Source organism: Limulus polyphemus, unplaced genomic scaffold, assembly GCF_000517525.1.
Source record: "Limulus polyphemus unplaced genomic scaffold, Limulus_polyphemus-2.1.2 Scaffold308, whole genome shotgun sequence".
NCBI classification, from domain to species: domain Eukaryota; kingdom Metazoa; phylum Arthropoda; class Merostomata; order Xiphosura; family Limulidae; genus Limulus; species Limulus polyphemus.
This window is the reverse complement of record NW_013665918.1, coordinates 369,092-387,103: the sequence shown is the minus strand read 5'-3', so window position 1 is coordinate 387,103 and position 18,012 is coordinate 369,092. Positions and strand designations below refer to the sequence as shown.

General features: G+C 36.0%; 1 protein-coding gene across 5 annotated transcripts in view; it reads left to right on the top strand.

Annotated features, from left to right (window-relative positions):
• Nucleotides 1–18,012, top strand: part of LOC106457259 — a 45,690-nt gene that overhangs the window by 14,890 nt on the left and 12,788 nt on the right. For all 5 annotated transcript variants that reach the window (XR_002610113.1, XM_022383099.1, XM_022383098.1 and 2 more), the window contains exons 7-8: nucleotides 8,228–9,272; nucleotides 15,940–16,023. Coding sequence is in view for 4 of the 5 variants with exons in the window: in XM_022383099.1 (XP_022238807.1) it covers nucleotides 8,228–9,272; nucleotides 15,940–16,023 (1,129 nt within the window). In the remaining variant the exon portion in view is untranslated. The remainder of the gene's footprint in view (nucleotides 1–8,227; nucleotides 9,273–15,939; nucleotides 16,024–18,012) is intronic.

Genomic DNA, 18,012 nt, shown 5'->3' with positions numbered 1-18,012 from the left:
GTACAAGATTTTACAGACCATTGCACCAATTCATCATCTTTCTACAGGCTGTTTGTTGTTCTCCCACCATACCAGAGACTGGTGTCCTGTACTAGGTTTATCCTACCTCATTCTAATTTTAGATCTGCCCTGTTTTACCTTGCAGTCGTTTCTCACCTTCAGGTGGGCTTTCTCTCCAGGTTTATCGATGATAAAGAGGAATGTCACGAATGCTTATTTGCATATCCCAATATTTCATCACTCGCAACCCTCTCTTCGGTTTATTTTCTACGAGGTGGTTTCTCTGTTTTGTGCACTGCCCTTTGGACTTACTTTGGCCCTGTATATTTTGTTGAGCATTCAGAGCATTTGTTTGTCACATGTATGCTCTCGAGTTGAGCTTTCCTCTTTCTTTGGTCGACTGGCTACTGTTTGCTTGTTCTGAACAGGAGTCCACTTGTTACCCTTATCAGCTGCTCCTGGAGGCAACTATAATGGGCTGTTAATCAAGTTGAAGAAGACCTTACTGCAAACTATCCAATATCTTGTTCATTTGGGTGTTTTTTTTTCCACATACGTATCAGTTGGGCCTGCCCTTCTCCTTTTTGATCTCATTCAATGGATTTTCAGTTCGATCATGGCTCACAAAGTTCTATTACTTTTGAGGATGTGATGTTCCATGGTAGTCCTTATCCCCTTAGGTCAGGTTCATATATGGGCTCCTTTGTGGGCTTTCACCACCAGTGGAATTTTGCATAAATCCTCTGTTGGCTCTTATTACCCTTCCTCCTACCCTTGTTGTCGATCGCAGTTGGTGGTTAGACATAACTCACCCATTGGCAGGTGTCTCAATTCATCCTTCTCATCTGGTTTTCCACATTTCATGGATGCATCCCTTCAGGGATGGGTAGTGTGTGTTGATCAACTGGAAGATTCAGGGTTTTTGGTCTGTGGCCAAGAGGTCTTATCCAATCAATGTTCTGGAGCTTCTTGCTGTAGGTCGTGTTTTGGTTCATTTTCTCAATCTGGCCAGAAATTGTCTGGTAACGTTCCATTCCGATTTTTCTTTTGTAGTTGCTTATCTAAGTCACCAGAGCAGCACCCATTCTCCATCCCTCTGTATACATGCATTGGATCTTCTTTTTGGGCCCCCATTCTTGATATTCCTATCATTGCGTGTCATGTTCCAGGTGTTTTTGCTCTTGTTGTGGATTAGATTCCTGTCCAGACAACATTTATCCAATGGAATGGTCTCTAATCATTTTGTTTTCCAGTGGCTTTGACTTCAGTGGGGTACTCCTCACATTGAGGCTTTGGCTATGTCCCTTAACCACAAATTGCCTTGGTTTTAGTCTCTGGTTCCTTGTCTTCTTGCTCTGGCTATCGATGTTTTCAACCCGGATTGGACCTACTCATTTTTCTATCCTCCCATGCTGCTTCTTCTCTGGGTGATTTTGTTCATCCTTGACACTCCATTCTCAGACTTTCTGATAGCTCTTTCCTGGCTATCTCAACTGTGGTTTCCGTGGCTTCTCCAGCTCCAACTTCCTCCTCCATTACCTTTTCCTTTATCTCTGTCCATTCTTCGCCACCCTTAGTCACTGGTGCTTCATCCACACCTTCCTGTCCTCCGTCTTCACACCTGGTTTTCCCCTGGTCATTGGCAAAGTGATCTGACTTCTCCTGATGGTCAGCCTCTTTTCTGGCTTGTTTCATTTGCTCTTCCTACATGGAAGTTTTTCAATAGAAATGGACTTTTTCCATCATTGGTTTCTGGGTCCAGGGTTCTCCTCTGATCAACTCACTGTTCTTCCTTGTGTGAATTTCCTCACTTGACTTTTGGATTGGGGGTCTTCTGTCTTCTCCATCTCGGAGTTTCGGGGGGGGGGGGTCCTGTCCTGATCCCACATGTATTTACTTTTCCTACACTTTACCTGTGTATCTGTTCATTCTGGATTTGTTGTCTGCCATAGTGGGCTTCCAGATGGGGGATATTAATGTGGTCCTGCACTGCCTCACTTTGCCCTTTTTTGAACCACTCTCCCAGTGCTCTTTGTTTCACCTTCTCTTATGTCTTCCTTTTTCCATTTGCCTATGGACATCGATGGTTTGTTATTTGCCATTGATGTTTCACATTTTTGTTATCCTTCTACATGTGTTCTCCTTTTTCCTGATCGATTTTCCTCTCTAACAATTCGACTTCTATGTCCTGTACGTGCTCTTCTCTGTTATATTTCACACCTTTATCCTGTTCTGATCTGGATAGAGTTCTATGTCATGTACATGCTCTTCTCTATTATATTGCCTGCATGGCTTCTTTCTGTGGCATCCGTTCCCACCACTCTCTTCCTTGGCAACCTCCTCTGTTCATGTTCTTCCTCCTTCGGCAATTGGGTTTGGTTCTTCATTTGATTGGCTTCTTCTTCTTTATCATCTTCCTCCCATACTTTGTTCCAAGTGTCTTCTCACACCCTCATCCTACCTCCATGTGGATGTTGATTCCCAGTGGCCAGGTTTTGGACTTACAGTAGAACCAATCAACATAAGTCCTCACATATGTATTACAGATGTCTATGTTCCTCCTTCATTTATACACCATCAGTGTTGTGGGTCACAGGGAAGGTAATTGTGGATTGTTATGGTTCTCTTCCTTCCACCATCCCTCGATGTTTGTTATTCCAGAGGATGTTAATGCGCTTGGTGTGGTTCTGGTCAATTTAACTTTTGACGGAGATGGTTTACATTATGTAGTCATCTTTTTGATACCTGATGTCGGGTTCCTGGATCGATCTATCAATTTATCATATTCATATGTGCCTTGTTCATGAGTCAGGAGGTACTAGAATTTGAGGTGAAGAAAGTAGTGATCCTCTTTCCTACCCTCGCCAGATGGCTGGATTTAGGATTATAGTTGACTTGTTGGTGGTATGATCCTCTTTCTTACCCCCACATGGTACCTGGTGTCTGGGTTTTGGATTGTAGTTGATTTACCAATGGTATGATCTTCATTTTACACCCATGTAGATATCAGTTCCCAGCGGCATGGGTTTTGGATGTAATTAACATGCCATGTACGGTCCGTCGTGCCCTAGCTACTCTACACCTAGGGTCACATTCTTTTGATTTTACCCACTTTTATAATTTCTGGGATTGAGTTTCATAAATATTGAATGGTTTGAATCACTTTCCTGCCATAGTTCTCTCCCAGTTTTCACCCATATATGTGACATCTTTCTACAAGGTGGGAAGAATATACCTGTTTCAGAAGTGGTGTGGTTCCCCTCATTAGATCTTAGAATCTGACTGTCTCATCTTAGGGTGTGTCCTTCAGTTGCTTTAGAAGGATGCTTCTTTCTTTCCCTCACACCAGTCTCTCAACCTATTCAGTGTGGGATTCTAGCGATTTATGTAAAAGGAGGTAATGTACCATATCGGAAGTTATAATTTTCCTTCCCCAAGAATGTATTTCCAATAGGTACTTATCTTCTCTCACACTTCCCACTCTTCCTCCCCTCTGAAAACCACTGCTTCCATTTTCTGCCAAAACTCGAAGTGATAGTTCAGTAGAACTGAATAGAGAGAGTCACATGTATCATGAGAGTATGTCACACACTTATTGGTGGAGGGTTGACACATGATAATTTGCATGAGAGATGCATTGGAATCAGTCACTTCCAATAGAGGAGAGATGGAAGGCTTGTAGCATGCATAAGTTTTTTGTTTTGCATATAGAGGACAGCACTGAATGAGAATAGCTATTTATGTGAGACGTGGTAAGTACCTATTGGAAATACATTTTCAGTGTAGGAAAATTATAACTTCAGTGAGTTACTTTTAATATAACAATTCTCAGAAACAGTTTGGACATGTTTATATATTTTAATTTTAGAAGGTTTCAACTTTGTCAGTTTCTAATCATAATAGTTGTCTCAACTTATACATTTTGTTAGCTTTTATATTTTTTGTCATTTTTTTATGCTACCCTAATTAAATATTTATTCAGGTTAAAGCAGTAGTAGATAGTAAATAAGCAAGTAATAACTTGAAATATATAAAACAACAATTTTTTAAATTTATGATAGTAACTTTGGAGTTTGATGGGACATTAAATATTGGGAGCAGGTGTTTTGAAGAGACAGTAAGATTTGTTTGGAACAGAGCCCTGCCAAAGTATTTAGAAAAATAAACACTAAGTCTATTCATTTACTTTGGCTCTTATCAGGATCAGCTCAGCATGGCCAGGTGATTAGGGCACTCTACTCGCAATCTGCGGGTCGCAGGTTCGAATTCTTGTCACACCAAACATGCTCGCCCTTTCAGCTGTGAGGGCATTATAATGTGATGGTCAATCCCACAATTCATTGGTAAGAGAGTTGGTGGTGGGTGGTGATGACTAGCTGCCTTCCCTCTAGTCTTACACTGCTAAATTAGGGACGGCTAGTGCAGACAGCCCTTGTGTAGCTTCGCACGAAATTCAAAACAACCAACCAACCAACCTTATCAGTGTCAATGTCTCATTATACAGTGGTAATTTTCATAAATATCTGAGATTTTCTTTAAATCTCTTTGATAGTGAGATTAATTGAATGAATATTTCATTTTAAATGCCCTAGAAATCACAAAATTATATAACTTCTCTGTTATCATTACCAGAAAACCTGGTAAATTTGGTCACAGATGCTAACTTTGGCCAAACAAAAAAAACTAAGATATGATCTCTTACATCATACTTGAAAATTAATATTTCCATAAATTTTTTTATTCACAGTGAAAGGAATTTATTTCTTCAAACACAGAAGTATTATATACAAAATTATTTTTATTCATTGTGGGGGTACTGGCAGCCAGATTGGATCAGAATTTTGAGTGTGAAAAAGTTCTTGTCAAACTTCTCATTGGGGTACTTATTTGCAAACAGGTAATATTACCATGATTTGCAAATATGTAATAATGGGGATCTGACTGAATATTCAGTATTAATGAAATATTTTTCTGTAATCCATTTTTTGAAATGGCCAAAGTCACCATCCAATGTGGGAATCATGATCCTGATAACATTGGCCACTGAATGAGAATGAAGTCCTCAGTCGACTGCTATCAGCAGGCTCACAAACAGGAGTATAAAACAAAGCAGACCCATCCATGGTCTCAGATATATTTTATGAGCACCTGAAAGCAATGCAATATGGAGAAGAAAAAGATCCTCTACCTCAAAAGTGCAGAAAAAACTTGCAGTGGAACCAGAGAAAAGTGTCTCAATTGATCAAGCAACAGATGTACCACAACCAGTGCCTACTGGTACAGTGGATGAATCTGATCAAAATGGATCAAAATCAAGCTCAGACAGTAACTCAGAGATTCCATCTCAGGCAATTCCAGCTCTGATGATAGCAGCAATGATATCAGTTCTAACCTCAGTTTTGATTCAGACTTAGAGCATATAGGCACAGAAAACCCTGATCCATTAACAGAAACAAGTGTTGAAGAAGGTGATTACATTCTGGAAGAGTATCAAATGGCAAAAATTAAGAAACACTATGTTGAGAAAGTAGATGGAAATGAGTGTAGATATTTATACAAAGGCACTGAGGCTCTGACAAAATATTTGTGTTCCCTTTGGTTGCAGACACAGTGGATAAAGATCAAATACGCTGTTTCATATGTTTTTTTATTTTTGATATTCATGCAGAATTTATGCATATTCTACTTAAATGTTTATTGGTTATTACACTTGACTCAATTAGTACACACTCATTATTAAAATCATATTACACTGGTATTCTTATTGAAATGTGCATGTTTTATGCATTTTATAACTTTTTAGAAACACTTGGAATAGCCAAAGTTCTCCATTATCCATATAACTGTTGCCACAGAGAGGTCATAGATATGTGGCCAAAGTTGTGAGGTAGGTAGGGTAACTTTGGCCATCCAGTTTTTTTTTAAACATATACACCATTAGGTGGGTCGACCATAATATTCCATGTATAACAGGCAGACCGTGTGGGCTGGTCATTGGAGCTTCGACTTTACTTCCAGTCACAACTAATTTATATTTGGTTGAGAAATGCAATTGTGAGTGGAGCACACAAGTCACTAACTCGAGGAAGTTTACAGTTAGAATAAAGAATTGACTCTGAGACTGAGGTTCAGAATACACTTCAATGTTTAATATAACAATTTCTGAATATACTTACAATACTTTAAAATCTCCTATTCACTTCAGTAACACTCTGTTCAAATGTTGCTAATCTAGACTCAACTAACGATACTTCTGAGTTACTATATGTTTCACATCAACTTCTAGTTACATTTTTCTATCCAAGAGAGGTAGCATTGATTACTTATGTGAAGCTCGAGTGAGACATACTCTCTGGACTTTGCAGGGGAGACACTGGTATGGTTGTTCCATACATCATCTCTTTGGCAGCAAAACTCAATTCCTGACTTGTGGCAGAACTCTGGCTCTTAGGTTTCTGTTACAGAAGTCTTAGGAGACTGGCAGCAATTCTCTTTGGCAGCTCAAAACTTGATTTCTGGCTAATTTTTTGACTCAACTGGCTCTAATTTTGCTCGCAGACTCTTTCTGGCCCAAGAACTCTTTGAAATCAATCGACTGTTCAACTGGCAGCAATTTTCTATGGCAGCTCAAAACTTGACTTCCAAATAACTTTTGGACCAAAAACAGGGGGTTCTTATACATGGCAGTCTTACCTATTGGGCAAACTGAGCAATTACCCAGGGCCCCACACATACTAGGGTCCCCAATGCTATGTCTTTTAATCTACTTCTGTGAATGTAGTATGTGTTTTCACTATGATTTCTTCCAGTAAGTTTACGATTAATGTATCAATTAATTTGTTTTTCATTTCAGATCATATGTTCTACATTTAAAGTTTGATTACTGAGTTTTCTTATGATTATGGGGCCTTATTTACTGAATTCTGCCTGGGGCTCCAGAATGACTAAGACCACCCCTGTTCTTATACCATTTCTCCTTGATATTCCTTCAACTTCCCAAATAACTTGCATGTCCACCCACAAGTAGACCTGCTACTAAATTGGACGATTTTTCACATTTCATCATATTTCTCAGAACCAAAAAAAAAAAACCTTTTGATGATTGACCATAGTAGAAGACAATAATTCAGCTGCCTTCTTACATGTATCTACCCTCATTTTCTAGATATCAATATTACTTCAAAAGTTCTAACTAACCCCTTATTTGGAAGTTTTATCCAAGTTAATATATACAACTCTCATAATGTTTTCTCTGCTAGGCTGGCAACAGTCTCTTGATATGATTCTTGAGTCCAGTCTCAAACAAAATTTGCATAAACATTCTCATGATCTTTTCTCTGCCATTTCAGTATCAGTCTCAGAATAATATAATCTTCTATTTCTCACCACCGACTTTGATACAGCCTTAGTTTACACTTAACATACTTTCTTTCTTGGTCTAGCATCATCAATGCATTCCAAAGCATTAGCTAATTCTGGCACAATATTTCATCATAATGGACTATACATGCCATGCAAGGCATATATTTCTATTTTCTTGAAGCATTGTAAATAAAAAAAAATACCTCAAAATACCACAATGCTTCACATGTGTTAGTAACTCTAATAAAAGTTTGTAGAAACATTATAAAGATCAAATAATTTTTTGTTTCATTCCTAACTACTTTAAATTGAAAATTTTCATTAAGTTATCTCTTTCATTCACCTTAAGAAAAATTCTTATAGAAGAATGTTACTGTTGAAATCTGTTGTCATTTTTCAAAACATTGCTTTATTAATTACATACTTGTTCATTAATATTTGACTTCAAGTTGACTGAATGGAGTTCATTTAATGTAGAAGTAGTTTAAAAAAGGTGATGCTAATTAATATATTTATATATATATATAAAGTTTTTGTGTGGGTTGTCATATTGATATTTTTTTTCTTAATTTGCTAACCTTAAATAATTATGTCGTTTTCTAAATTGATTTAGGAGTAACAGTGATTTGGAGATAGTATATTAGAAATTAGCTCACTAACTTTTATTGCATTTATTGTGATAAAATCTCTATTTTATTTTAAGATTTAGATAAAAAGCAAGCACCAATGTAAGAAATGCTCTATTTGTTCCAAGAAAGGAACATAATAGATACAAAATAAAACTTAAATAATATCTGTTTATTTATATTTCTTAAAACCAAGAACAAAACTTGAAGTCTTAAAGCTAACCTTTACTGTTTTGTAGGAAGATCTGGATCAACAGAAATTATGAAACCAAAGATCCTTTTTGCAACATACACCACAATCAAACAGATAAATCTGTTGGTCATAAAGAAATCACAAATATACCTAACTGTAAGCTCTGGCATTTACATGAAGAATTTAATGAAGCAAATGATATAACAGAAGATCAAAACACCATTCACATTTGTTATGAGAAAGCTTTAAAGAATAATGACAAACAACCAAAAAACCTTTTAACAGAATTGGCTGCTAGAAATGATCAGTCTAAAATGGTGAACAGTATGCCATTAATTACAACACCCCCACCATTTACCAAGACACAGATGAATAACACTATTATAGATGGAAATATTCAACCCCAAACAAATTATTTTCCATTAGGAGACAACAAAGCTCTTGATGTTCTGACTTCTAACAAGCCAGTACTAACAACTACCAACTCTCACATTTCAACAGTGAATATGATTCCTACTTATAACAGACCAGTGATGACCACAACTGTTTCTAACAATTCAGCAGTAAATGTGATCCCAACTACAAAGAGGTATATGGACAATGTCATGAGTTATCACATTCCCACAGTACCTGAGATCCCAGTTTCTAAAGAGCCAGCTATTTACTCTTGTAACCAAACAACTAATATGCTCCAAACTCCAATCAGCTTGAAAAGTCTTACTTCAGGTGAAGACTTACCTTCTGATAAATCATTAACATCAATCATGAGCAGTGGCTTTTCAACAGGAAGCAGTACTTCTAATTGTAACAACATTGTGACAACTACTATTAGTTCTCATGGAGAAACAGGAGTCATATATCCCAGCACTCTTGGTTTAGTAGAAGTCATATCAGATGTGAGTCTTAATCACATTGTTGAAGAAGAGCAACCCAGACAAAAAGACCAAGAAGTTTTAGAAATTAAAAACGAGTATGTTCCATCTTATATGGGACAAGATTATAAAAGATCCCTTTCACAAAATGGTTCAATTGAAAATGGTTATTTGGATAATTCAAGAGAAACAGAGAACACTGACAGTATTAAGTATCAGGTTAGTTGATATGGCAGGTTGGATAATTTTACTTAGAAGCACCAGATTTAATTTCTAGAAATAATACTCCTGCATATTCACTACAAAGAATATACTGGGAATGGTACTTCCTCAGATAACAGTTGTAGTTATTTTTGTTCATTTGAGGGTCACTAGATAGAAGTTTATATAGCCAGTGATTAATTTGCTATCATCTGCATTAGATAAAGCAATTTCCTTGGTTTAAGACTCATGGTATGGTTTAATCAACGATAGCTCTACTCAGATGACTATACATTGATCTGTATAATGGTATTAAATGTGTAACTAAGTCTCAGTTAGTAGGAAACACTGTAAAGATGCATATGTCATACATATTTTTAAATGTATTCTTGTTTGATGTAAAATAATTTAATATTTTTAAACACAATAATTAAAGAATAATAAGAATATTGTACCAAAAAAATGATATATTGGATCATTGAAGAATTTATGAGTCTCGGTTGTTTTTTCATTTTTTTATTTTGTTTATTCTACTTAAGGTCTGCAATTATTAGTTGAAGTAGCACTCATTTTTTTTCTTATATGTTGTTTGCATCCTTGATCATTAACCTGACATAATGTCAGTCTGATAACTATTTTATTCTTTACTTGGGACTGAAGTTTCTGTTTAAAAATTTTTGCTGTGTCTCTGTCATTTTCTTTTATCTACATATATAAGTGGACTGAGTTTCTTAGCTGTATTGTTTTCTACATTTCTCTTCTGTACTGTAAACTAAAGTTTTCTCTTGATTCATTTTAGTAGTGATTTTTTACCCTAGTAATAATTTTGCATAAGGTGTAAGATGAGATAAAATGAGTATTTCGTAATATTTTTTTTTAGTCTTAGTATCTTTTTTCTTTCAAGTTGATAATATGTGGCTTTATATACAGTAATAGCAGTAATTATGGAAACACACAAGAGATTCACATATAAGAGTATTAAATAATGGCAACTAGATGTTGAATTTGTTAGTGATAAAAAACTACTACAGAATATATAAATTAAAAAGTAGCAAAATGCACTAGTATTTCTATGTGAGCCCTTTGCTTTAACATAGAGTTTTTACATTGGCCCATACAGTCTCAATGCTCCTACTGGAACCTTTTTTTTTGTGCAGGCCAAGCCGTGGTTGTAAGTATTTCAACAGCCTTTTACCATCAAAATGTTTGTTGTTTTAGCACAAGGTTGCAGTCTTCTTTATGTCCAGTATGGGGATTGAACCCAATATTATAGAAATATAAGCTATAAGGCTCATACTTGAAAACACTGGAGAATGTCAAGATATTTTTTCACCACATTTGCTATATGCTTGGGATCATAATCCTGCTGGAAAATGAACTTCAACATCAGTCCTAATTGTCTACTATGGTTTCTTGTTTTTCTCAACCATTCTGTTATTATTCCTAAGCTTGCTGGATCCACGTCTCACCCTTCCATTTCAGCTTCTCATCCTCCCACTCCCCAGTGTCAGAGTTGCAGCTCATATCATCAATGGCTACCCCGTCAGGGCTGCCCATCTGCCTCTCTTCACCAACCTTTGATCTCTATTTTTCCAATGGTGAATTATTCGTGTTATCATCCATGGCCTATCTTTCCACTTCACTTTACCCTTTTCTCCTCCCTCTGTTCCCCTTTATCTTCAGTGTCTTGAGGATGTGATCTATTCTCAGGACTCTTGGTCACGAATGCCATCGACAGAGAATTCCCCCCTACATGTGCACCTGGTTATTAATCTCGTTTTTTTGTTGTCCCCAAGCAAATTGCAGACAGGCATCTGGTTATCAACCTGTCATCTCAGTTGCTTTCATATCATCCCATGGTTCCATATGAAGGGTTTACTTTCACCCAGACTGTGGATGACCCAGGTCTACACTTCAGACATCGTTTTACAGATTCCATTCTCCTAATCCTCTAGATGTTTTCTTTGTTTCATTCATTGTGAACAGGTCTTCCACTTCTGTGCTCTTCCTTTTGGCATTGAATCTGCTCGATATGTTTTTATTTGAGTCATGGGGCATTTGCTTGCTTTGTTCATAGATTGGAGCTGAGCTGTGGCTCCATTATTACATGGATGATTGTCATCCCCTTGCCTCTTTTTGAGAGGATTTTTTCTCTCACACCTGCATTATTCTGCAGGAAGCTGCTTGGCTGGGCTAGTTTGTCAAGTCTTCAATGTCTTTTCTCATGCTAACCCTATATTTGGTACATTTAGTGTGTTCTTCATCTCACTTACAAACGATAGAATGTCTTGTTACCATGATTTGTGTTTCTATTTTACACCATGTACTCAAAGTTTTTTGCTTTTGAGAACTCTGGCTTCCCTTGTACCATTCATTCATTCATGTTGCACACAACTATGCTTCTTCCAGTTGAAATTGTGGTACCAATGGAACCTTTCTCTTGATCCTTTGTCCCTTCCCCTATTCTTGAGGATTTGTCTTGGTGGCTTGACAATGTCAACACCACAGCAGGTGTTCCTTTGCCACCCCAACTGCATCTCCGTCTCTTTACAGATGTCTTTCTGTCAAGCTGAGGGGCATCTCTGAACAACTACATGATTTTGAACACTTACTGCATGTTAACATCCTTTAACTTCTCACGATTTGTCAAGCACTTCCTCCCTTTTTCTTGTGAATTGGTTGGTCGTGATCACTTCTACAATTTTGCTTTTTGCTTTCTTGTGTTGGACCTGCTATTTTTGGCTTATTCCCATTGGGTTTGTCTCATGGCTAGTGATGTACCTTGAGTTCTGAACTTGACAGCCTCTCTCAGCCAAACAGGGTGCTAACCATGGAGTGGTCTCTCTACCCTTGAGGTTTTCATTGGGTTTGCTTTCCCTTGGGCACACATTTCTTTGATGCCTTCCCCACTTTCAACACCATATTTCCCCTCTTTTGATATCCAGTTCCTCATCCTTCAACCCTGTTGACCAATGCTTTCAGCCAGAACTGGTCTCACCTTTTTCTATATGCATATCCCCCTCCTTTTCTGTTCCCTTGTGTCCTTGCTTTGATACTTGACACTCCTTGTTTGGTTCTGTTGATGGAGCCTATTTGGCTGGCACAGTCCTGATTTCCTCTGCTCCATCAGTTGGCATCCAGACCTCCCTCTGATCCATTCCCATTCTCTTGTTCCTATCATGTCTCTATATCTTTCCCAGGTGTGTTGTTCCTTCCTATTCAAGTGTAGGATTTGTCCACTTCATTAAACACGGGGCTGGATTATCCAATCATGTAACATTTTTCTTGTCCCATTCCAGTCATCATTCAGTTCTGTTTGTCTATCAACTGAAGTGTTGGGCTTTTCGATGTTGGTCCATCTGCCTCTCCCTTACTCTGGGTCATCCTACCATGGCCCACCTTTCAGCATTTTTCACACGGTTCAACCATGGATTGCCTGTTCACCCTATTGCTGGTTTTGGGGCAGATTTATCTCGTACATTTTACCTTTCCCATTGCTGTCTGTTTTTTCTTCTCCTATCCTCTCCACTTTGTTTCAATCCTTCTTTCTTCACCAACCCTCTCATCCTACTCCCATACCTTACTGGGACTTTTATGTGGTTTATGCACTATTCCACAGGCTCTCTTCAAGCCATTGATTTCATGTACATTATTCTATCTTTCTCTGAAAACATAATTTCTTCTTCTCCTTGTCTATGGCTACTGTTGTTTGGATGTTTGTGCCATCATTGATTCCCATATTCTCTTTCACCGGACTTCCTCTTTTATCCAGACTGGACCTTTCTTCCTTACACTTCAGCTGCTCAGGAGGTTGATTATTCTTTCACATTGGACTCTTCAACTGCATCATTCTCTTGTATCTCATTTCTCAAAATCTGCATTGGACCAGGAGTAATGTGAAGCACTCAAGCCAATTTACAATAGCACTACCAGTGCTCACTGTTGAAATGGGGTGAGCTGCAAAACCGCTAGAGGTCTCTTCGTGGTATACACACTGCTCAATTGCCTGATCCAAACCATACCATTCCATGGACTATCATGGGAAAAGCCAGCACCAGGGAAGTGTCTGTCCATTTCTATGGCTTCTGTTTGCCCACTTTTAAAAATAGGGTTTGGTGGTCATCCATTGTACTGTCTCCAGTAAGACCTTTCTGGCAGGCGTCTGGTGGGGATCTGAGCACCTCTCCGGATCATCCCCCCCTTGTCATGTTCTCCCCCTACTTCAAATGGATCATGGGAAACTTGCCATTTACCATTTCCTAGCTGCTCGGGTGGTGGACATTGGAGAGTTTCTTATCATGTACTGGTGGGAAGTAGAGTGGTGGTGACACTGTTTGTGTAGTGTGAGTCACCCCTCAAACAGTTAGTTTGCCCTATTCATGCAGTGAAAATCTGTCCAGTTGAATTGAGGTGAGCACACACTATATAGTCTGATTGTGTCCTAACCGCACTACACTTCTTGGCTCATCGACCACATGTGTGCAGGTGCTCGGTTTGTCATGATGTAATTCCACCCATCTCTGCAACAGTTGGGGATCTTTTGCCTTTCTCTTTGTATCCTTCTGAGCGAGGAGTTATACTTTGGTGGTCTCCAATGTGTGTGCCCCTATAGAGCCCCTGCCATTGGGTGTCACACTCCACGGGCTTTCCCTTTGGATGCTTTCTGAAGGGAGCTTATCTATGTTTAATATTTTGCACTGGTCTTTCTGCCACTTCAATGTGGGACTTTAGCTATTCTGAAAATGTATTTTTGATAGATACTCACCTCATCACACATTCCCACCCTTCCTCCCCACTTCCGGTGCATTTTCTTTTTGCCTTGTCTAAAAATAAAGTTATTTCAAACACAAGTATTTAAGGGGAGTTGCAGCAAAGGAAGGTTGTGTCACCCTTCTATTGGTGGAGGGCAATCATTGCATGATGTCATTGTGCACAAGCACAGTTGATGTTAAACACATGATTTTTATAAGGGAATTAGCTCAAGGCTAGTGGCATGCAAATCTAATAGGCAGACATATGAGGAATGAAGCTATTTTATGTGTGGAAGTGAGTATCTACTGGAAATAAATTTTCAGGTAAGGGAAATATTAAATTTCCAAATAAAATGTGACTCGTTATTAAGTAAAGGTGTTGGAAATTTAGATTTTGAGGCTAAGGAAAGATTTGGAAAAGTTATTGTAATTTCGTCATCTACAAATGCTAAAACGGGTACCATTAATTCAATTAGTATATGCCTTTTATACCTTTGTTTTTATCCTTGCTCTTTTTAAATACTCTATATAGTTTTTAGTTATTCTTTTGTTTTATGGTTTGTTGGCAGTATTGTGTTCTTTGAACTAATTTTCCATGTTTAGTATTTCCTGAAGATGCTTTAGTTCTCTTTCAAAATACTTGAAACTAGTCTACATATGTACACAACCTTTAATTACCAAATGGTTTCTCCTATTCCATATTTCCCACTGTTTAAGGTTGGAATTTTTTGTTGGGTGCAGAAAATGCTGTGCCTGGTTTTGATCCTTGCATTTGCCAATTAAATTTCTAGATATCTTAACGTAGAGTTGGTATACTTCTATACATGCCCTATTGCTTCTTTGATCTTAGTGCTGTAATTTTTCTGTTCTAGCTTCATCAATTTTGCTGTTATAATCTATCTGTACTTCCCTTTCTACTTCATTGATATCTATTTGTACTATTTCAGCATTGCTGTTTTAATCCTTATGCACATTAAATTCCAGTGTCTTACATGTTGATCATATTTTAATTTTCTGTCTTTTTGTCTTGATATTTTTTAATTTTCTGTAAATTTCTTTTTGGTCTTTTAATTTGTTATAACTTTTTTTCTATATCTTATTTTATACTTTGTTTTTTTATGTTTTTTCTTCTTCTTAACACTGTCACTATTTCCAGCAAATGTTCTATCTCACCATGTAGAAAATGGGGTAGATGATATACAATACTTTCTTTTCTGTTAAGTGGACTGGACTTTGCATTATTTTTATTGAATTATCAAGAAAATCCTCCTAAATAATAGACACTAACAATATTGATGTCAGAAATGGGATTACTTAGGTAAAAATAGAATGCAGACTGAACTTTGCATTCAATATAAAGATGTGTGCTCAAAGTACAAGCTCATTGAGCAATAGGTCTAACTAACAAATAACACTAAACAGTTATTTCTTGTTTAATTTACACTTGTATCTAGTCAACTAATAGACTCACTACTTGATTCTTTGGTGTTTTTATATTATTACAATATTTTTTCCCAAGTCTCAAGATAAAATGAGTCATAAAGGAAATTTTTAAATGTCACTCATCATCACTAGTAATATCAAAGAATATGAAACATCTAAATTATTATATGAAAGCATAGTTCACAAAAATGTGTAAAATGTTATTTTACACTATAGGTGATTAACTAATATGATGAAGTGACTAGTTATATATTTTTAAATGTTTATGAGCAAGTTGATGCAAATAATTAATTTTATGAGTAGTTTGTGTTAAAAGTTTAAATATTTTGACATTTCATTATATAGATTTAGTCTCATTTGTAAATTTTTCCTTGAAGCATGCCTTAGATAAAAACTATCAAGTGCAACATGTCAGAGAAGCAGATGTATGCTTAATTATTTGGTAATCAAGCTTAGATACTTACATAATGTTTCTCATATTCCTTAAAAAGAAGCAAGATACCCAGTCTACTGGATATTACAGAAATCTGCTGAGATACCTTCTTGACAAAGATCTGAAACTTACAGAAGATCAGGTAAAGTCTTTGTAGGACCCTGCTACACTGTTTGAATATGCAGTTTTTTGTTGTTGTCAGAATAAGTTTATCTGGTTACTACTAAATGATATTCAGCAAGAGAACAGGTCAACTTTTAGAATCACATTGATTAATGTGTGTGAAAACAAGGTTCAGGTTACCAACATTCCATGCAATTACTGATAAAGACAGCCCCTTAAAGTTTGATCTTAACATGATTAAGGATAAAACAATGAAGCTGTAGTTGTTCAGTAATAAATAGTCTGGTTTCTTTTGTACCAGTTGGCACCTTATGTTAATACATAAAACTGATGTTGTTAATGGTAATGTTGTGTAATCCATGCTATAAAATTCCATACAGAATTACCACAAAAAATTAAAATTTTTTTTATAAAAATCTTATTTTATTTGCATTATCTATAACAGTATACACTTCTCTACAGAATGGTACTTTTATAACAATTTACAACATTACCAGTCAATTGTTTGCTACCTTTAAACAGAACTAAACTTCATAAGTAAAGAGAATTAACACTATAATTTTGTACTTAATCAGTAGGTTGCATTCAGAAAGAATTTTTAATATCAATTAAGGAAATTATCTGATGCAATAGTATATTAGTCTGTTTCAGTAATCTGTAAATAAAATTACTTATTTACTTTAATCTTGAGCATTACTAGTCAATTACATGTTTCTTAAGTGGATTGTATACAGCATAGAGCATCACCAGTATTATAAAATCTTCTTAAGACTTGTAAGATGAGGAGTTGAATGAAAATTTTATAGTCATTTAAAGTATTATTAGTAACATTATAGATCTGTCAAGTAAACTATAATGAGAAACTAGTACTACTTCTGTAACAATTCAAAATCTTATCAGTAATATTTGTTCAGTAGATCATTAGCAGAATGACTATTTATTGCTTCCTGTTTCCTGCTGTATGGTGTTTGTTAAGTGACAGAGATTAGTTAAAATTGGAGTTGTTAGTCACTCTTCATAGTATGTTTAACATTGTTTTATTTGCATCATTGTTATATTTTTCTTACAGAACCAATATTCTAGCTATTTAATGTATGAGTCAGTTATTCATTTAATTTTTTATTTTGTATCTTCATAAACATTAGTTTTATGCTGTACTTTTGATAATGTCCTGTTACTTGGCTCCACACTTAAACATTAGTATGTAATAGTAATTTATTTTCGGTCACAAGACATGTTTAAGGAGGATTGTATAAAGTTTTGCTTATATGTAATTATATTGATGTCACATTTTTCAACGGACATTAAATTTGTGACAGTACATGAAGTCAACAGGTAGTGTTTGAATGTTCCATAAGTAAGGTACACTCTGTTATTTCATTAACAGTAAGTACTGGTTAGAATGTTTAATGTACCTAATTTGATTACTTTTTAATATTATTTTTTATTACTGAGATTGTTTTACATTTTTAGCATAATATATGTATTTATGACTAACCTAAGTATTCTAAGCTGGCCAAACCTTGTGATATATTATTGGAATTATAACTGAAAATACTGATAACAGCAAGTATATCCAAATGAAGAAATAATGCATTCTAATTTTTACTTAATTAACTATATTCAATACCAGATGTATTTGTAGTTTTGCTCTAAGTAGGTAGTTTGCTTTGATTGCAATTTAATATTAATAATGGTCTTCTTATTTAAAAATGATGCATTTACTACAAAAAAATATGTTTAAAACCTTAGCAGCAACATAATAGTCTTCTCTTGTACACTCTAAACAGAAAGACAAATTTACAACAATTCACAACATACCTAGTAATACATACTAATATAGACTTAAATGTTGCAGAAGTTATAAACAAATGCAACTATTGCATGGTAACATTCACAATACAAAATTAGTTTAAAGTGCACTTGAAAATAAATTAAAAATAATTTGACAGTTTTGTTTTGTCCTCATGGAGGTCTTTTGGCCAAATTGTTGACCAATTTGTTTCTT